Source organism: Lepidochelys kempii, chromosome 11, assembly GCF_965140285.1.
Source record: "Lepidochelys kempii isolate rLepKem1 chromosome 11, rLepKem1.hap1, whole genome shotgun sequence".
Taxonomy (NCBI): domain Eukaryota; kingdom Metazoa; phylum Chordata; order Testudines; family Cheloniidae; genus Lepidochelys; species Lepidochelys kempii.
In genome coordinates, this window is record NC_136390.1 from 19,901,421 (window position 1) to 19,919,161 (window position 17,741).

At 41.3% G+C, this 17,741-nt stretch overlaps 1 protein-coding gene across 2 annotated transcripts in view; it reads left to right on the top strand.

Moving 5' to 3' along the window:
• Positions 1-17,741, top strand: part of THSD7B (thrombospondin type 1 domain containing 7B) — a 518,592-nt gene that overhangs the window by 455,272 nt on the left and 45,579 nt on the right. For both annotated transcript variants that reach the window (XM_073305365.2, XM_073305366.2), the window contains exons 16-17: positions 713-846; positions 2,142-2,295. In XM_073305365.2, the coding sequence (XP_073161466.2) occupies positions 713-846; positions 2,142-2,295 (288 nt within the window). The remainder of the gene's footprint in view (positions 1-712; positions 847-2,141; positions 2,296-17,741) is intronic.

A 17,741-nucleotide genomic window follows, 5' to 3' on the forward strand; every position in this document is an offset into this window, starting at 1 on the left:
ATAAATGCACAGGAAGCTGCCCTGTAAAGTATTCCTTGAAAACAATGTTAATACTTTTATATAATGTGTTTCAGTACAGTGTTGCTAATAGCTTGAATAGCTGTTTTAAACATTTTTCAGGCTTTCAGGTGTATTCTTTACATGAGGAAAACAGAATTCACATGAATTCACAATAGTGTTTGCCTGGGAGACATATGGAAGTTAAGTGACTGTTAGGGAAAAACTTATTTACAATTTTTTGTTTAAAAAATGCTCAGAATGCATAAAATTTCATTTCTGTACAGCGAATGACTTATAACGGCACACTAAATGCAAAAAGTAAATGCTTCTTATATTTCAGTTAGTGTCTTAAAGGACATCTACAGATACAATGTGCTGTATAATTGTGGGAAGGGACACCTGATAGATGTTGTGTGATGAGTCTGAGCAAATGAAATTGTAATGGAATTCTTGTTCAGGCTTTAGAAAATAGCTTTTTATTTATTCTTTTTTCTAGAGATGCTACATCCATATAATTCATTACATACTTGCACATCCTTCAGCAAGTCAATAATGAATCAATGAATTTAAACCTATTATACCATTTTTAGCATGACAAACGTAAGCCAGGGTGTTTTTCAAGTGGTGTCCTTTTTATTGTTGTTTTCCTAAGGCATTTCTGTGGAGATATTCAGTGGTTCAAATGAATAATTTTGATTCTTTTCCCTGGCAGGTGTATGAGGCAGTCCCCTGTTACACTGAGTGTAATCAGTATTCCTGGGTAGTAGAACCATGGTCTCCATGCAAAATCAACAGCGAACAAAATTCCCTCCACTGTGGAGATGGAATACAAACTAGAGAAATCAGGTGCGTGAAAAGAAAGGCATAATTATTTTAAAGATAAAGAAACTAAAACGTTTTTTCCCATAAGGAAAAAATAACTGGGCTTATGAAAGTGAATGTCCAGCATCTCTGAAGTGGAAAAAGGTGTGCATTGACATGTAAAGGTTTACAGACAAAACCACTCTCAGATGCAGTTTTATTCATAGTCCTAGAGTTAAAGATCAGAAGGGCCTATTAGATCACCTCATATGACCACCTGCACATCCATCGTAGGTTACCAACGCCACACAGCACCTGCACACTAACCCAACAACTGAAATGAGACCAAAGTATTACAACCTGCAGGAGACTAGGCTATTATGAGCCACAGACAGAATAGGAGGGACCAAGGTTCACCAGTGCCTGAGGCCCTTGGAATGGCTGGGAAATGATTAGCTGAAATATACTCAGATAATCCTGGCAAGTGACCCTAACCCACATGCTGTAGAGGAAGGCAAAAATTCCCCAAGATCACTGCCAATCTGTTCTGGAGAACATTCCTTTCTGACCCCGCATATGGTAATTAGCTAGACCCAGAGCATGTGAGCAAAAACCAGCCAGCCAAGCACCTATAGAATGGTATGATCATGACTTCTTTGAAGTCATACAATGCCTAAATTGGAACTCTTCCTTTGACATTCCAGCTATATAGCAGAGCAGGCTAAATAACAAAACAATAAGGAAGAATTTGGATTCACTAATATTTTTTTCAAATGAAACCACCGCGTTCAGTTCACTGTGATTTATTGAGTAATATTAATTATTTGCAAGTATTCACACAACCACTAATTATTCAGGAAAGTATTCCTCTATCTCCAACTTTTTATGAATATTACTAGTGATTATTCCTCCAAAAATTTGTTCTGGAAGTGTGTTTATTATTTCACAGTCTCCTCTTTAAAACACTGTCTTCCAGTCAGGAAGCAGAAACAATATCATGTGACATAGGTGACCAATTATTTATTCATATTCACATGGTAACCACACAAAGCAAGACGTCAAAATTTAAAGCTTGCATCTCATAGTTTAAAATTATTCAATTATTATTGAATATTTACAAATAACAAATGCATATAGGAAGTCAGCATTGAGTTAGCATAAATTCATAATTAATATTATTTGTAACAAATAGTTTGATCAGCTTTATTGTGCAGACCCATGGGGTATATATAATGGCTCATTTGGAAACATACAGATCTGTTGTCAATAAGCACCTCTGTTGTTCTATACATTAAGCTGTTACTACCAGATGTAATAGATTATTAATTTTCTCCCTGTAGATGTGTAAATACTGCTGAGGATGGTGAAGGCAAGACTGTGCCCATTACGCTGTGTGATCAATCTGAAATCCCTAATGAAACCCAAAAGTGTAATCTTTACTGCCCTAATGAGTGTGTAATGTCTGACTGGGGACAATGGAGCCAGTGTCCACAGGTAAATGGATTTTACAGTGTCTCTTAGGGGAATGTTTTCATGCCTGCTTCTCAGTTTCCTCTTCTTGAGTCACTTTAGGCTCCCTTTTTGTAGTACACGTTTCAGTACCAAGGATAACTGACTTTCCAAGGGAAGTCAAGCTCAATGGATTCTATGTCCAGACTGGTTAAATCTTGATGATTTTAGATGTCACCTATTTCTCCAAAGACTTTGCCTTAGAAAAACTAATTCGAAAAACACATAGTACTTATTTATGACAGATGACCAGATTGGGGCTCCATTTGGACTGGTGCCAAAGCAGGTACAAAGAGGATAGAGAGCAGCAGCTCCATGGCATATCGCCTGCTGACTCCCAGGAAAGGCCATCTATACGGGCACAGGTAATTGTTTTATAGTGGAGTTATACAACTCTCATAGCTATCTACAGGTCAACCATAGCACTAGAACCACCTGGCTCTGGGCAAAGCAAGATTGGGGCTGAGACGATGACTGCTTTCCCCCCCTCAAACCTGCACAGAATTGCATTGTTATCTGGCACTGCTTCCTTCTTCACACCTTGAAACACTCTTGAGGCAGTGTTTGGGACAGCAATTAGTGAGAATCCCATTGTTGCATGATTGAGCTATAGTGCCATGAGGAAAGGAGAGGACTGTGAGTTGTGCAAAGGCACAGGCCACTTATCCCAATGCCCGTGCTCTTTGTAAGTGTCCCTACATCCATGACGTTATTCCCCAAACACTCCCTCACAGAGAAGGATGGAGGGAAACTCTGAATCTTGTGCAGATTTCTGGTCCTGGTGGGTATGACATAGCAGAGTGTTTCTCACTCGCTAGTGTTATGATTCACACACTAATTGCCCAGCTTTACTTTATTATTTTAACTTAGAAAAATCAAGACAGGTTTTGTAACACACCTGTCTTATGTAATTTACCTATATGAGAGCACTGTACTTAAATGACAGATAAACATTGTCCCTGTATTATAGGGTTCATTATCAAAAGTGTGAACAGCTATTGGGCATGTGTTTCCATTATTGCAGGCACAGAAAGTTTCCTTGCACAGTCAGGCAAGCTTCTCTCCTTCCACATGGGGACATGTCAAATAAAAATTGTATTTTCATTCCTGTACTTACCCCAAGTGCGGCAGGGCTTTGATGCAGTATAACACTTTGTTCCAAACCTATATCTCTTTCTTGGATAGTTTTTCAGACTCCCACTGTGATAGCAGCAGCTTGTCTTGGGAAATGTCTTTTTCTTCACCAGTGAGTCTTTCCAGGAATGGAAATAGATGTTCTTCATGCTATCATGAAATGACCAACTCTGTAAACGTTTCCCCTTTGTCGGATCTTGTGTAACAGACTCACCATTGGAAGATGCTAAACCAGAAATTTTAGGGCATTAGAAGTGTCAGCATCAATTCAGTTTATTGAACAGACTGTTTGTTTTTAAAAGTTATGCTACCCACTTGCTGTGAAAGGGAGGCCTTTATGTGCTGCTGCAGTTTGATTTTAAATTGACAATTGATTATCATCTGGACATTCATATATATATATGCTTAACAGACATAAAATAACAGGTCTTTGTCTTGAAGAGTTTACAAACTGAGGGTCTGATCTTGCAAAAGCAACTAACAAACACAGTGCTTACTACTATAAGTTGTCCCACGTGCTCAGTGGGGCTACTCATGTGAATAAGAATTACAGGATCAGATTTGTTTGCACCTGTGAATATTATCAACCCACAACTAAGACCAGCGCAAGGATCTGAGTGAGGAGACTCTGTAGTAAGGAGGACGATGTCTGGTTCTAGGCTGGGGAAAATCTGCACCGGAGAGGAAATACTGTGGAGTGTGATTGTGGTGTAGCCTCCTGGCTGGTGAGCCAGCTAGTCCTCCTGCATTGTGATTCTTGGCCAAGACACTATGTAAACTAGATGAAATATACTGTTAGTTTAAATACACTTCAGTGAAGGAAAAGCAGGGAGTTTAGCTTTAGGAAATTATGTTCTAGATTTATATTCCTGAGCTGTATATACAGTTTGCTTAACAAGCTAATGTGTTGGGAATATTAAGTGTAGGCAGTAGCTTGTTTGGGTCTGAGACTTATTAAATGATGTTCCAAGTACAATCTACGAATTAAACAGAGACTCAGTTTTCAGCTCTATCACTAAGCCAACCATTCAAGTGGTGACATGAAAGAAGATTCCCATGGTAGAGAAGGTACTTTGGATTCTAAGGAATAAAAGCTGGACCAAGTCTTAGTCATAACATTTTGAACTGCCAGATGCATGAGGTCTTAAACTATGTGCAAAAAAGAACAGAAATAGACATCAGGTTTTCTTTCAGACGGGGACAAGGATTATTTTAGGAAAAAGCAATGCACATCACCTTTAATGATGAGCATGTTGAAACTCAGAGGTTAAAAAACCTCCAACTTTTAACCATTGTAATAAAATATCATTTCTGACCACACTGCTACACAAATTACATGAGAGCACCAGTGAATCAAAATTTCCAGTACTGACCCAGCAAAACCTGTTCCAGGGCAGCTGTACTACAGTAGTTAAATATCCACCCTGACTTCAGTTCAATGGGTATCCTGTCTCAGGAGTTATCCAGGTCTTTGAGGTGTAACTTCAGTATCTCCAGTTGACAACATGTATATTCTGAGGGCTTAACTCAGCCTGAAATCTGTGCACAGAGAACTCTGAATACTTGATGTAAATTGTAAAATGATGATCCTTTTCTTCAGTCATTTTAGAGAGTCACCAAAACATTCAACTCCTATGCTATTTTGAGTAACACAGATAATTTAACAGCTCTGTTTCTTAACAGCAAAGAAAACACTGGTCTTCATGGGTAGATTTTTCAGAATGGTTCACTATTGGCCTAACACACTTCTCATACAAGTAAGTGAGAACTTCAGTGAGAACAGAGCTAGGCCAATGCTGATCACATTTGAATACCCTACTGTTATATTTCATTAAGCAAAAATCAGGCATTTCAGGCGATACAGACTCAACCCATAAGGGGCTGAATGCTCTCAACTCCCAAAGTGTCAAACTGAGTCAGAGAACTGAAATGAGAACTCAGGACTTGTCACTTGCCCCATAGTCAAATGACATTGGCCCAGTGGGAGTTCAAAGCCCTTCGTGCCATGCAAGAAGTGCTCTATGCCTCACCAGTCAAGACAGAACTATGAGACCACTTTGGAGACTTTGAAGGGATGGGGATCCTGAGTAGAACTGGAATAGCTTGGTCTGTATCACAGATACTACAGTAAAGGCAAATACTATAGGAAGACAGGAAATATGATGATTCGAGTAGAGAACTGGGAATCAGGATGCCTCAGTTCTCATTTCTGTTCACTGACACACTTTGTGATCTTGGGAAAATCACTTAACCTCCTTGTATTTCAATTTAATCATTTCTAAAATGGGTATAATAATTAATAATACCTTCTTCACAAGATGCTTGGAGGTTTAATTAAATGGGGATTGTACAATGCACTGATATCCTTTGATGAAAGTTGCTATATGGATTCAAATTATTATTAACAGCACAAGTTGACAGACAAACGTAGGATCTGACCATTTTCTATAGCAGCACCACTTTTGGAATAAAATAATTTTGGACACTACAGAGTAAACAAGGCTCTATCAAAGAGTGAAAAGCAAATCACTGTTGCTTTTATGAATTTCTAGAATAGTTGCTCATATTGACAATGGTGTTGCTGACAGCAGACATGAAGAAATTGGAGGTGGTTGAAGTATATGTACACAGAGTGGCCATTGAAAAACATTAGATTGAGGTACTAAGGGGTATGTTTTCAGCAAGGCCTCTACCATGCTTCTTGCATATGCACGTATACATACATGTGCCCAAGTCTTGCAGGTGCAGACATTTACACGTGAATAGCTTTCAAATGTTTAAATACGTTTGTTTACATTTGTTAAATATGAATGTTTAAAAAACACAAGTATTTTGTATGCACAGAGCGCAGGCATTTGTTATTGTGACCTTTATTTACCCACAGAATAAGCACAGCATGGACAATGGTGGTGCGTGCTTCCTCGTGACACTTCAGCCAACATATTTCAAACAATCTTCTTCTAGGAGTGATAACATATTATCATTTCAAAGTATGTCGATTCCATGGCACCCTACTGACTCTGCCAACACGGCTGCCAGTTACTGTTGTTTATGATGGCTGTTTTTGTAGTGTGGACAGCTGTCCACAAAGAAATGAACTGAACCAATTTCTCATTCCATTTAGGTCTCCAAAAACACATTGGACAATAACAACATTTAGTTGATACCAACTTCCTGGTAGATATTAATGCATCATCCAAATGGTTAAAGTTCTGTTTTTGAGCCATCCGTCCCCTATATTTTATTGCTCTTTTTAAAAAACTTCAGTGGTAGAACTGTGAAATTATTTTAAATAATTTTAAGTTAGATTATGACACATTTAAATAGGTGACAGCAAATTTATTAATCATGGATCTATTACTCTCAAGGCAAAGCATGATTGTCAAAATTATACATATGTGGCCTGATCTTCGTCCCATTAAGATCAATATATATAGTACAGTATAGTGTATATATATATATAGTATATATATCTATATATATATAGATTGAAATATTTCACACACATTTAGCGATAGATTTTTGTGAGACAGGTTGCCAGAATGCATTGTGGAAAATTGTAGACTCACCCGATTTGCTTCTCCATTCCCATGGTATTTGTAGCTCTCTTGAGAATAGTCAGTGTTCATGAAACTTCTTAGCAGTTGACAGGACTAAATGGCCACCATGTCATAGCTATCTCTGAAATGACCCACTCCTGTGAGTCTTAGATTGAAAAATACTTGATTATGATTCTTGTCATGCTAGAATTCCTTCCCAGACACCTTCGTGTACTGCGTTTTCTTAATTTAAGTGATTTGGATAATGACTGATAATAAACTCATTCCAGTAGGAGATTCGCTGAATCATAGCAGTTGGACACGGACCTCTTAGACCATCCAATCTATTCCTCGTCAATGAAGGATTGTTTCCCATGGTGTACTTTTTAGCGTCTTGTTTGGTATAGTTTTATATATCCTCTTCCTCATGTGGATTCCTAACCTTCAAGACGCTGTGTGCCCTTGACTCCTCTTGAAATCAGTCAGACTTGAAAGAGGTCAGTGCTCAAACAATGGACTCCTCACCTCTTCTTTCACCTGATATATTTGAAAAAGGCCTTAGTTATACCTTTTTGGTTATCGTAAACTTTGATTATTATTTTTTTCCTGCTCTTCTCTTTTTTGGACACTTCCTCTGACTCTAAGAATTTGTGTTTGTTTGCTCACTCCCTTTTCTGTTTCCAGTATGGTTTTGATTCATTTCAGATTTTTCTGCAGCTCCATCTTGGATTCTTTATTTCCAGTTGAACTGCAGCTTGCTGTACTTTGATTATTGTGCCTTTTAGGATTTCCCACCATTACTGCTCAGTGGCGGATTTTAATACTTCTTCCCATTGTACACTACCTTTCTCAATTACCCCAAATGTGCCTTTCTGAAATCTAATACCTGAATGTTGCTTTCTGTGATTCCATTCCTTTCTTTGCTGAACTCAGTGAGCTCAAGGTTACTTATTCTAAGCTTCCCTATTATTCTGACATTCTCTATCAGTAAGGAGTAAATCCAACATGGCTTCCACTGGTAGAAGACCCTCTTCTGGCCCATAAAGTTTTCTTTTTTGTAACTAAGGAACATCCATGTAGTTTCAACATGAAGGCTTTAATTCATTTCAAAATAAAAACAGTTTGAAGCTTGCCTGTTTTGAAAATTCATTAGGAAATTAGAGATTTCATATGAGTTCCAGTTATAATAATGTGTTCAGACATCACCTGGTTGCTCAAAGAACCAGCTAAACAGTCCAGAAACTGAAATTCTGCCATCTCTGTTAAATATTCAGTGATCAAATAACATGCAGTACCTACAGTGTCTTGACTGTGGATTCATCTGACTTGGAAATGTAATTAATTGACTTCAGTTGAATTCATTAAAGCATTCTTAAGCTGAGTTAATATGCAAGTTGTGCTGAAAGTCCCTGGAATAATTATCTCAATTTTATTTTATTAGCTTTCTGCTATCATGCTCCCCATATCATAGCCATAGTCATAGCCCCCATATCAGATCTGAGCGACCTCCTTGTTTGCCTCAGCTGTTGGCATTTACAGTAAAGAGACTGGAATTAGTTAATTATACAAGGTTACATATATATTCAGTGAGAGCAGCTGTTCCTGCTTCAGTGGTTGTTCTCCACATGGATCAATACCAATGTGTGGCCCTATATATGTAACAATTAAGTTATTATTCTCTTAAATCTGTATAATGTTTAAATACTGACTGATTTTAAAAGTGGGAGCAAGAGATGTGGTTGGCTTGTAGACTTGATAGACAACTGTATACATTACTAAAATTTTCATCACAACTGATACCTTTATCAGTAGTCTTTTCAGAGGCTTCAAGACATGGAGACTGGAGTAAAGAATTAAATAGACATGGAATTATATTTCCAAGACTAGAGATGGGCTATCCAAGTCCAGGGTGGGAAGTATTCTTGTCAGGGGACATTATGGGGAAAATTTACGCTATTTCTGTTGGCAGTGTACCTGTGGATAAATGAGTGCAAAGTTCTGCAGTTTAAGTAATGGAGTGGTAGCAAGAAACACTGGATTTCTAACCTCAGCTCTGCCACTAACCATGTATGCCTTGGGCATATCACTTAGCCTGTCTGGGCCAAATACTGACTACAGTTACACACATGCCACCCTCTTGAAATCAATGAAATTGCATAGATATAAATGAGGTCAGAAGTTTTGCTCTCACTTTTTGTTTTCCCACCTGTTAAATCAGGAAAATGTACCCGAAAGAGATGTTGTACAGTGTTTTGAAGGTGTAAAGCACCATATAAGTGCTAATTATTATTGCTAAATACATTTCCTAGGTCTGGTTTTATATAACTGTGCAGTATAGTCCAGGTTTCTTGCTTTATTTTAAAGATTACCTGGAAATCAGTGAGGAAAGAATAACTATTTTAATAAGTACAGGATGAATAAATGTATCAGCTCCTTTTAAATAATTACAGAGTGCAGAAAGCCCCACATGAACAGTATAGGCTAATACATTTACTTTATAATGGACTGGTCATGTTATTGTATAGAACATTTACATCTTCATGAAGATTATGATGAATGGTTCATAACACAGTTAAAATTGGTCAAACCCACTTGCTACGACTGCACGTACTCAAGTTTAAGAGTTGCGCATCTCTTTGAGTAGTTTGTTAAACATAATGTAGCTAGCCATGTATAGTGCAATCCACAAGCATTTCAATAAATTAAACGCTTTGGCTAATGTGTTCCAACTTTTGTACTGCATGGTTATGAAAACCTAGGTACATAGATAGATAACTCATTTATGGATCATAAACAAGGCTTAAATTGTGATATACTAGGGACTGTTAGATATATGTTAGAAACACTGTAAAACTCATACCTGGCAACCTAGCATTTTATAGCCTTACAATTTTATTCCTCATCTTTTACCATCCTCTTCCATAACAAACTTTTCTTGTGTTACATAAATGTCTTCCCTTTGTCAAAACAAAGGTGGATTATCTGTGCTGATTATATCCTATACTTCCTTTTGTGTTAGTTTATAGTGGGGCCAAGTGGTTACAGCAGATTACAAGAAATACAGTAGTTATATTTACGAAGATTTGCTCTGTTGGAATTAAGATGATGTCTTTCACCCTTCTGAAGTGACTGCACTCTTGTGGCACATGCTGATCCAGTCTGGTTTTGAAATGGTTTGCTTCTGGCATGTTTTTGTATTTTGGTAGTTTGTATAAACTAATCTCTGAGTCCAGTTCAACGCCATACATGTCATATAGAGATAGGAACTGGAAGGTGCTCATGTCAGTAAAGTTATGTGGTTAAGGAAACTCCTTGCAGCTGAGTCTGACACACTTGTGCAAGTGAAAGTGTTACTGACTTCAGACTCTAAGATATTAATTTAGGGCCTGAGCCTATTACCATTGAAGTTAAGACCAGAATTGCCATTTGTTTCAGTGAAAGTAGGATTGGGTGCCTGGATTGAAAGGGCTTTGTCTTGGAACTTGTTTGTAAATGGTTTTCAATTAAGCCCCAGCTGTGCCTTCATTTTTGTAGGCTAAATGTTTCACCGACAAATAATTCCCTTCCCTTCCCCCCCCCCAATGAATTGGGGTACAAATATTATTCATGGGATATGTAACTACATGGTGTAAACAAATAGATATTCAAAAGGAGATTTTTAAAGGCACATAGAGTAGTTAGGCACTCAACTCCCATAAGTCCTTTAATAACAACATATCTTGTTTTCAGACCCTGAATCTGCAGTCTTTTGGTTGCATCACATTTTTTCCTTCCCCACCTTTCAGCTTCCACAGTGTAGAAAGAAACCAATGTTTATCAGTACAAATATAATGCAAATTATAGTGTAGATTCAAGTTACAATTCTTTTCCTCTACAAGAAACATGAGCTCATGCAGGGCAAGAACCAACTGGGACTACCTTACCAAGAGATTATCACTTACCTAACTAGTAAAAAGAAGATTAATCTTTGATCAAAGAAAATAATAGTTATTACTAGAACACTAGGAGAGAAAACAAACTCTTTGAAAAGACAGTCAGTTATGACATCTATTTAATGGACTAAGATTTGTCAGAAGTGAAGAAACTCTGTAAGATGCAGTTGAATCTCAGTAATTCTTTTGTATGAAAAATATAAATTCATATGCATTAGCAATGAACGAGAACTGTTAATCCATCCCCTTCTAAAACAGAGTTTTTCCCTGGGTATATTTCCTACTGCTTTCTCCAGCCTAGTGGCAGATGTCTCAAATTATGAGGACTCTAACATTTCTCACAGAACAGCATTTCAGAGCAAAGCTCTCATGATATCTTGTAATTTCTTCCTTTATAGTACTATCCTTTTCCCTCTTTCTGCACTATCCAAATCTCTTCCCATGCCTTGGGCTTCACTCACCTTAATCACTGGAACAGTCCCCTGCCTGACCCTCCTCTCTTATCTCCAGTCAACCTGAAATGCTGCTGTACTCACCTTCCTGCTCAGTCCTTCCAACCATGTCACCTCTAGTCAACAGTGAATTCTTTCCTTTGTTTCTTTTATGAGATCAAACACAAGTGCCTCTTCTTCATCTTTAAGACCATACAAAAACTTGTCCTTGCTCACAGCTACCTCCCTCTTCTCCTCTCACTCCCTATACTCCCAATAGTCACTCTTTCCCTTCATCTTCTTCACTCCCAGCTTTGTGGCCCCTGCTCTTGCATCATTCTCTGTTCATGTGTATCTCTAGCCTGCCACAAATCCCTCTTCAAAATCCATTCCTTCCAGGAATTATTTCTAATTTGTTTTCCTCAGATAATCTCTCCCCACCCTTATTTCTCCAAACTGTATCTTGCCTAGTTGTGTATATGGTCTAGTTTAGATTGCAAGCTCTTTGGGATGAGGACACATTTCGTAACAGGTTGGTATACATACAAACACTCATACGTTTGCAGAGCTGATTAAGTCTCCCTTCCAAACATGCTAATGTGCAGTGCAATGTCCGACTGACATCGCTGTGACTCTACTAACAGGTGCAGATGTCTGCACTAGCAGATCCCAATGCAGGACCTAGTGATCTAAACAGCTAGCAATTATAATGTCACCACTAATAATATCACCACTTAGAGTTTTTCCTGGTACGCAACCTAAATATTTGTTTACTTCACGCCTGCTGTGTATCACCCTCACCATTCCCTCTTCCTCCTTGGTGTTCACTAAGTTTGTACCCCTCAACTACACGCACACTGTTATAACCTTCTTAGTCAATTAACCAAACTGTAAATATTTTATTCTTCTAGGCTGGATTTTCAAAGGTTCCTAAAAGAGTTACATATCCAATTCTCACTGAAGTTCCATTGGATTTGATGCTCAGGTGCCAAAGGGAGCTTTGAAAATACAAGCCTTAATTTCTTTAATTGCAAGTCATCCCTTCCTGTGTCTTACTCAGTCCAAAAATATTTGCTTCAATTTTTTAAACAGATAACATGAAAGAGTAAAATCAATTCTAGCACTACACTGACTTTTCAACTTAGGTAAAGGGAAATTTAACAAATAATGCTACCAAATATTAGTTACAGTTGGTATAGCTTGCATTTTGCATATTTCCCAGGGACACAGCTTGATCAGTTGAACGCTTTTCCTTTGAGATCTTTTATTTTTCAGAGACAGTTGAAGCATACTGTTGTTTCCAAACATCATGGCTCATCAGCACAACTGATCAAAACGATGGCTATCAGAGCTGCAGCAGGCTACTTATTTATTTGGATATCAGTAAATGCAAGATTCACTCTGACCTGTTTGAATCATGGCTGTTCTGCTACCTGCTGTGGCTAGGAAGATACCTGAGAGGGAAAATAGCCCTGCTTTCCAGTAAATCTGTGTTCCAATTTGACAGCATATTGTGGTAAACCCAGGACAAACAGCTACAAAAGGGGGGTAGTAATTAGTCCCAGGGAATTAAAAGGCCCCTCCCTATCCACTGAGGAGAGAGAACGATGGGACAATAAGGTTCTGCTGGAAAAGGGGTAGCTAGGGAACCAATTAGGTTCAGCTGACTCCAACTACTTGGGACTTTTTTAAACCCTCCCCTGGGTGGTAGGAGGGAGACAGTGAGGGAGGGACAGGAGCAGGGAAGCTGCCAGTAAGCTGTTTGCAGCAAGACACCAGACCCTCCCAGTAGGGAGGCTGCACTCGCTCCCCAGAAGGGAAGGAAACAAGCACAAGGGACTGACTGAGGAGAGGAGTAGCAGGACCCTGTGCCACCTATAAGGATTCGCCTTACCCCAAACGTGAGTCTCCAAGGCTAGAAAGGACTGAGCCTACTGAGGCGAACAAGGTATTTTGCCACACTTGGTGTGAGAAGTGGGATGTGGTGAGTGAGTAAGGCTCTGTGGCAAGCCATCTCAGAGCAGGGTAAATCACACACACACACAAAAAAAAATGGAGGATGTAGTGAAGGCATTGGTACAGGCCACTGCGGCCCAACAAGAGGCTACCAGGGTGCAGATGGCTGCCCAGCAAGAGTCAGTATGCGTCCAACAGGAGACGAACCAATTAATGATGAACCAGGCAACCCAAGATCGAGCCACCCTGAATGAAGTAGTGAACCAGTTAAAAGCCCTGACCACACTGACGCAAGGGGCCCCAGGGGATCCGGCTGCTGCGGGCAAGCAACTATTTACAGAAGATGACTACAGGTGACGATATAGAGGCATATCTCCTCGGCTTGGAGAAGACAGCACTGCGGGAGGCCTGGCCCCAAGACCAGTGGGCAGGTATCCTGGCTCCATTTCTGTGTGGGGAGCCCCAGAAGGCCTATTTCGACATGACCGCAGAGACAGCTATGGATTACACCCAGCTGAAGGTGGATATCCTTGCAAGGTCATGTGTGATGTCAGCCATATGGGCCCAGCGCTTCCATGAGTGGAAATACTGGGACAGCAAACTGCTGAGGTCCCAGCTATTTGATTTAATCCACCTCACCTGGAAGTGGCTCTGCCCTGAGACCCATGGGCCGGAGAAGATAGTAGAAATCCTCATGTTGGACAGGTACATGACGTGGTTGCCACCGGACATACGGGGGTGGATCCACCAAAGCGATCCCTCCTCCTATGATGAACTAGTTGCCCTCATAGAGAGACACCTAGCAGCCCAAGAACTTTTGCGGACCACCAGGGAAGGAAGGCACCAGAATCGGAGACAGGTCTCTGCCCCGAGGCCCCGGTTTGCCCTAGCACGAGGCCAGACTATGGAGGGGAGGAAGGAGGCCGAAGAGCAGCCAGATGTCCCGGAGAGACTTGAGGACTGGGGGAGAAGGGCTTTATCCCCTGAGCCTAGTAGCCCAAAAAATTGGGGGATGCCCCGAGCAGGATACCAATGTTATGCATGTGGAGAATTGGGGCATATCGCTGCCCAATGCCCAAATCTAGAAGAGCCCATGCAATGCAAACTGGGAGATAATAGGGGGACCATGTGATCTAATAAGTCTAGTAGGGGTTGCGATGGTCCCTCATAGATACACTAGACCCGTTAAGATGAATGGTATAGAGACCACCACGTTAGTAGACTCGGAAAGTGCAATCATGCTGGTCTCGGGAAAGCTGGTCGGGCCGGACCAACTATCCCGGGCCAAACGCTCAGGAATATCCTGTGTGCATGGGGATGTCAGTTACTACCCAACCATCCCCGTAAAAATAGAAGTTCTCGGAAGCCCCACTAAGGTGACGGTGGGAGTAGTTCCGAAACTCCCCTACCCAGTCCTTATTGGATGAAACTTCCTGGGATTTGATTTAGCCTACTCCCTGGGGAGAAGGTGGAAGAAAATAATGAACCCGGGACCCAGGGGGTGGGCCAGATAAATAACCTCCCCCCCACCCCGGCCTTCCAGGAATTTGGCCAGGATTTGTTTTCCCCTCTGGGAAAGCCCCGGAAGACTCGGAGGGAACGGAGGGCGGATAAAAGGAGAGGAATGGGGATCTTGACCCAGTACCAGAAATCTATGCTTGTAGGGGAAAGAGGTGGCTCAATGGACAGCGGGGCGGGGCAGGAGATCAATGACCCAATAGTTGGACCTTGTTCCCTGGGGGTTTTCCCAGAGGGGGAGACAGAGGTCGATCCCCTTGAGTTTAGACAAATGGGGACCTCACTCGGGAATTTTGGTCAGAATCAGGCCAATGATCCAATATACAGAAATATTTGTAAAGAAGTAGTCAGGGTAAATGGGGTCCCCCGGGAGGGGTGAGTCAAGGGCCCAGGGCCATATTATGTGGTTAAGGGTGATCTGCTATGCAGAGTAGTCCAGGTCCAAGAGCAAGTTGTAGAACAACTCTTGGTCCCACAGAAGCATCAGAGGGGCGTGATGGATCTGGCCCACAGCCATCTGTTTGGGGGCCATCTAGGAGTAGATAAGACCCTTGATCAGATTCTTCAAAGGTTTTTTTGGCCCGGCATTTATGCAGCTGTCAGGCGATATTGTACCTCCTGTCCAGAATGTCAGTTACATGGACCCCGACCACACCTAAGGGCCCCTTTGGTACCTCTACCAATTATTGAAATCCCATTCGAGTGAAAAGCTATGGATCTAGTAGGGCCACTGGAGAAGTCAGCCCGGGGTCATCAGTACATTCTGGTAGTACTAGATTATGCCATCTGATATCCCAAGGCCATACTCCTACGGAACACCATGTCCAAGACTGTCAAGGTTCCTCCCCCACTCTGAACTCTAGGGTACAGATGTGGGGACCTGCATGAAAAAACCTCCTAAGCTTATCTTTACCAGCTTAGGTCAAAACTTCCCCAAGGTACAAAATATTACACCCGTTGTCCTTGGACTGGCCGCTACCACCACCAAACTAATACTGGTTACTGGGGAAGAGCTGTTTGGACGCGTCCTTCCCCCCAAAATACTTCCCAAAACCTTGCACCCCACTTCCTGGACAAGGTTTGGTAAAAAGCCTCACCAATTTGCCTAGGTGACTACAGACCCAGACCCTTGGATCTTAAGAACAATGAACAATCCTCCCAACACTTGCACCCCCCCTTTCCTGGGAAATGTTGGATAAAAAGCCTCACCAATTTGCATAGGTGACCACAGACCCAAACCCTTGGATCTGAGAACAATGAAAAAGCATTCAGTGTTTTTACAAGAAGACTTTTAATAAAAAAATAGAAGTAAATAGAAATAAAGAAATCCCCCCTGTAAAATCAGGATGGTAGATATCTTACAGGGTAATTAGATTCAAAAACATAGAGAACCCCTCAAGGCAAAACCTTAAGTTACAAAAAAGATACACAGACAGAAATAGTTATTCTATTCAGCACAATTCTTTTCTCAGCCATTTAAAGAAATCATAATCTAACACATACCTAGCTAGATTACTTACTAAAAGTTCTAAGACTCCATTCCTGGTCTATCCCCAGCAAAGACCCAGCATACAGACAGACACAGACCCTTTTTTTCTCTCCCTCCTCCGAGCTTTTGAAAGTATCTTGTCTCCTCATTGGTCATTTTGGTCAGGTGCCAGCGAGGTTACCTTTAGCTTCTTAACCCTTTACAGGTGAGAGGAGCTTTCCCCTGGCCAGGAGGGATTTCAAAGGGGTTTACCCTTCCCTTTATATTTATGACAAAGACCATAGCCAAAGAATTAGTCTGGATTTTTTCCAGAGTAGGGATACCTAAAGAGATCCTGATGGACCAAGGGACCCCCTTTGTGTCTAAGTTAATGAAGGACCTATGTACAATGCTCCATATACGGACGGACCCTCAGGACGTCAGTCTATCATCCCCAGACTGATGGTCTTGTAGAACGCTTCAATAGAACATTGAAGAACATGCTACGGAAAGTGGTTAGTCGTGACGGGAAAGACTGGGGCACCCTGCTGCCTTACTTGCTGTTTGCTGTATGGGAGGTTCCCCAAGCTTCCACTGGATTCTCCCCATTCGAGCTATTATATGGTCGCCACCTCAGGGGCATATTGGACATGGCCAAAGAGGGCTGGGAAGAACAGCCGAACACCGGGAGAAACATCATTGAACATGTATTGCAAATGAAAGACAGGATAGCCCAGGTCGCTCCCCTTGTGCGCGAACGCCTGGAGAAGGCCCAAGGGGCCCAACGGACATACTACAATCGCCAAGCAACGACTTGGAAGTTCCAGGTGGGAGACCGGGTAATGGTGCTTATACCCACGGCAGAGAGCAAGCTCCTGGCCAGGTGGCGGGGCCATATGAGATAATAGAAGTCATAGGAGAACTTGACTATAAGGTTGCCGGAAGCTGGAGGAGATCTACCATATAAACCTGCTGAAACCATGGCAGGATAGAGAAGCGCATGTGGTTGCACTAGGGGCACCATCCCCTAAAAGCGACCAGCCCGACCAAGTGGGAATATCCCTGGAGTTGACTCCGGAGCAACGATCTGAAGTGGTCCGCCTGATTAAACGCAACCAGGATGTGTTCTCAGAAAAGCCAGCCAGGACTACTGAGGTTCACCATCACATCCTCACAGAGCCTGGAGTGAAGGTGAATGTCAAGCCATACTGGATCCCGGATGCCAAAAGAGAGGAGATCAGGACAGAGGTCAGGAAAATGCTGGCCTTAGGAGTCATTGAAAAATCTCATAGCCAATGGTCAAGCCCAATGGTTTTAGTGCCTAAGCTGGATGGCAGCGTGAGGTTCTGCAACAACTTCCGAAATCTGAATGATGCGTTTGATGCGTACCCTATACCCCGGGTAGATGAGCTAATTGACAGATTGGGAAAAGCATGGTTTATGTCTACCCATG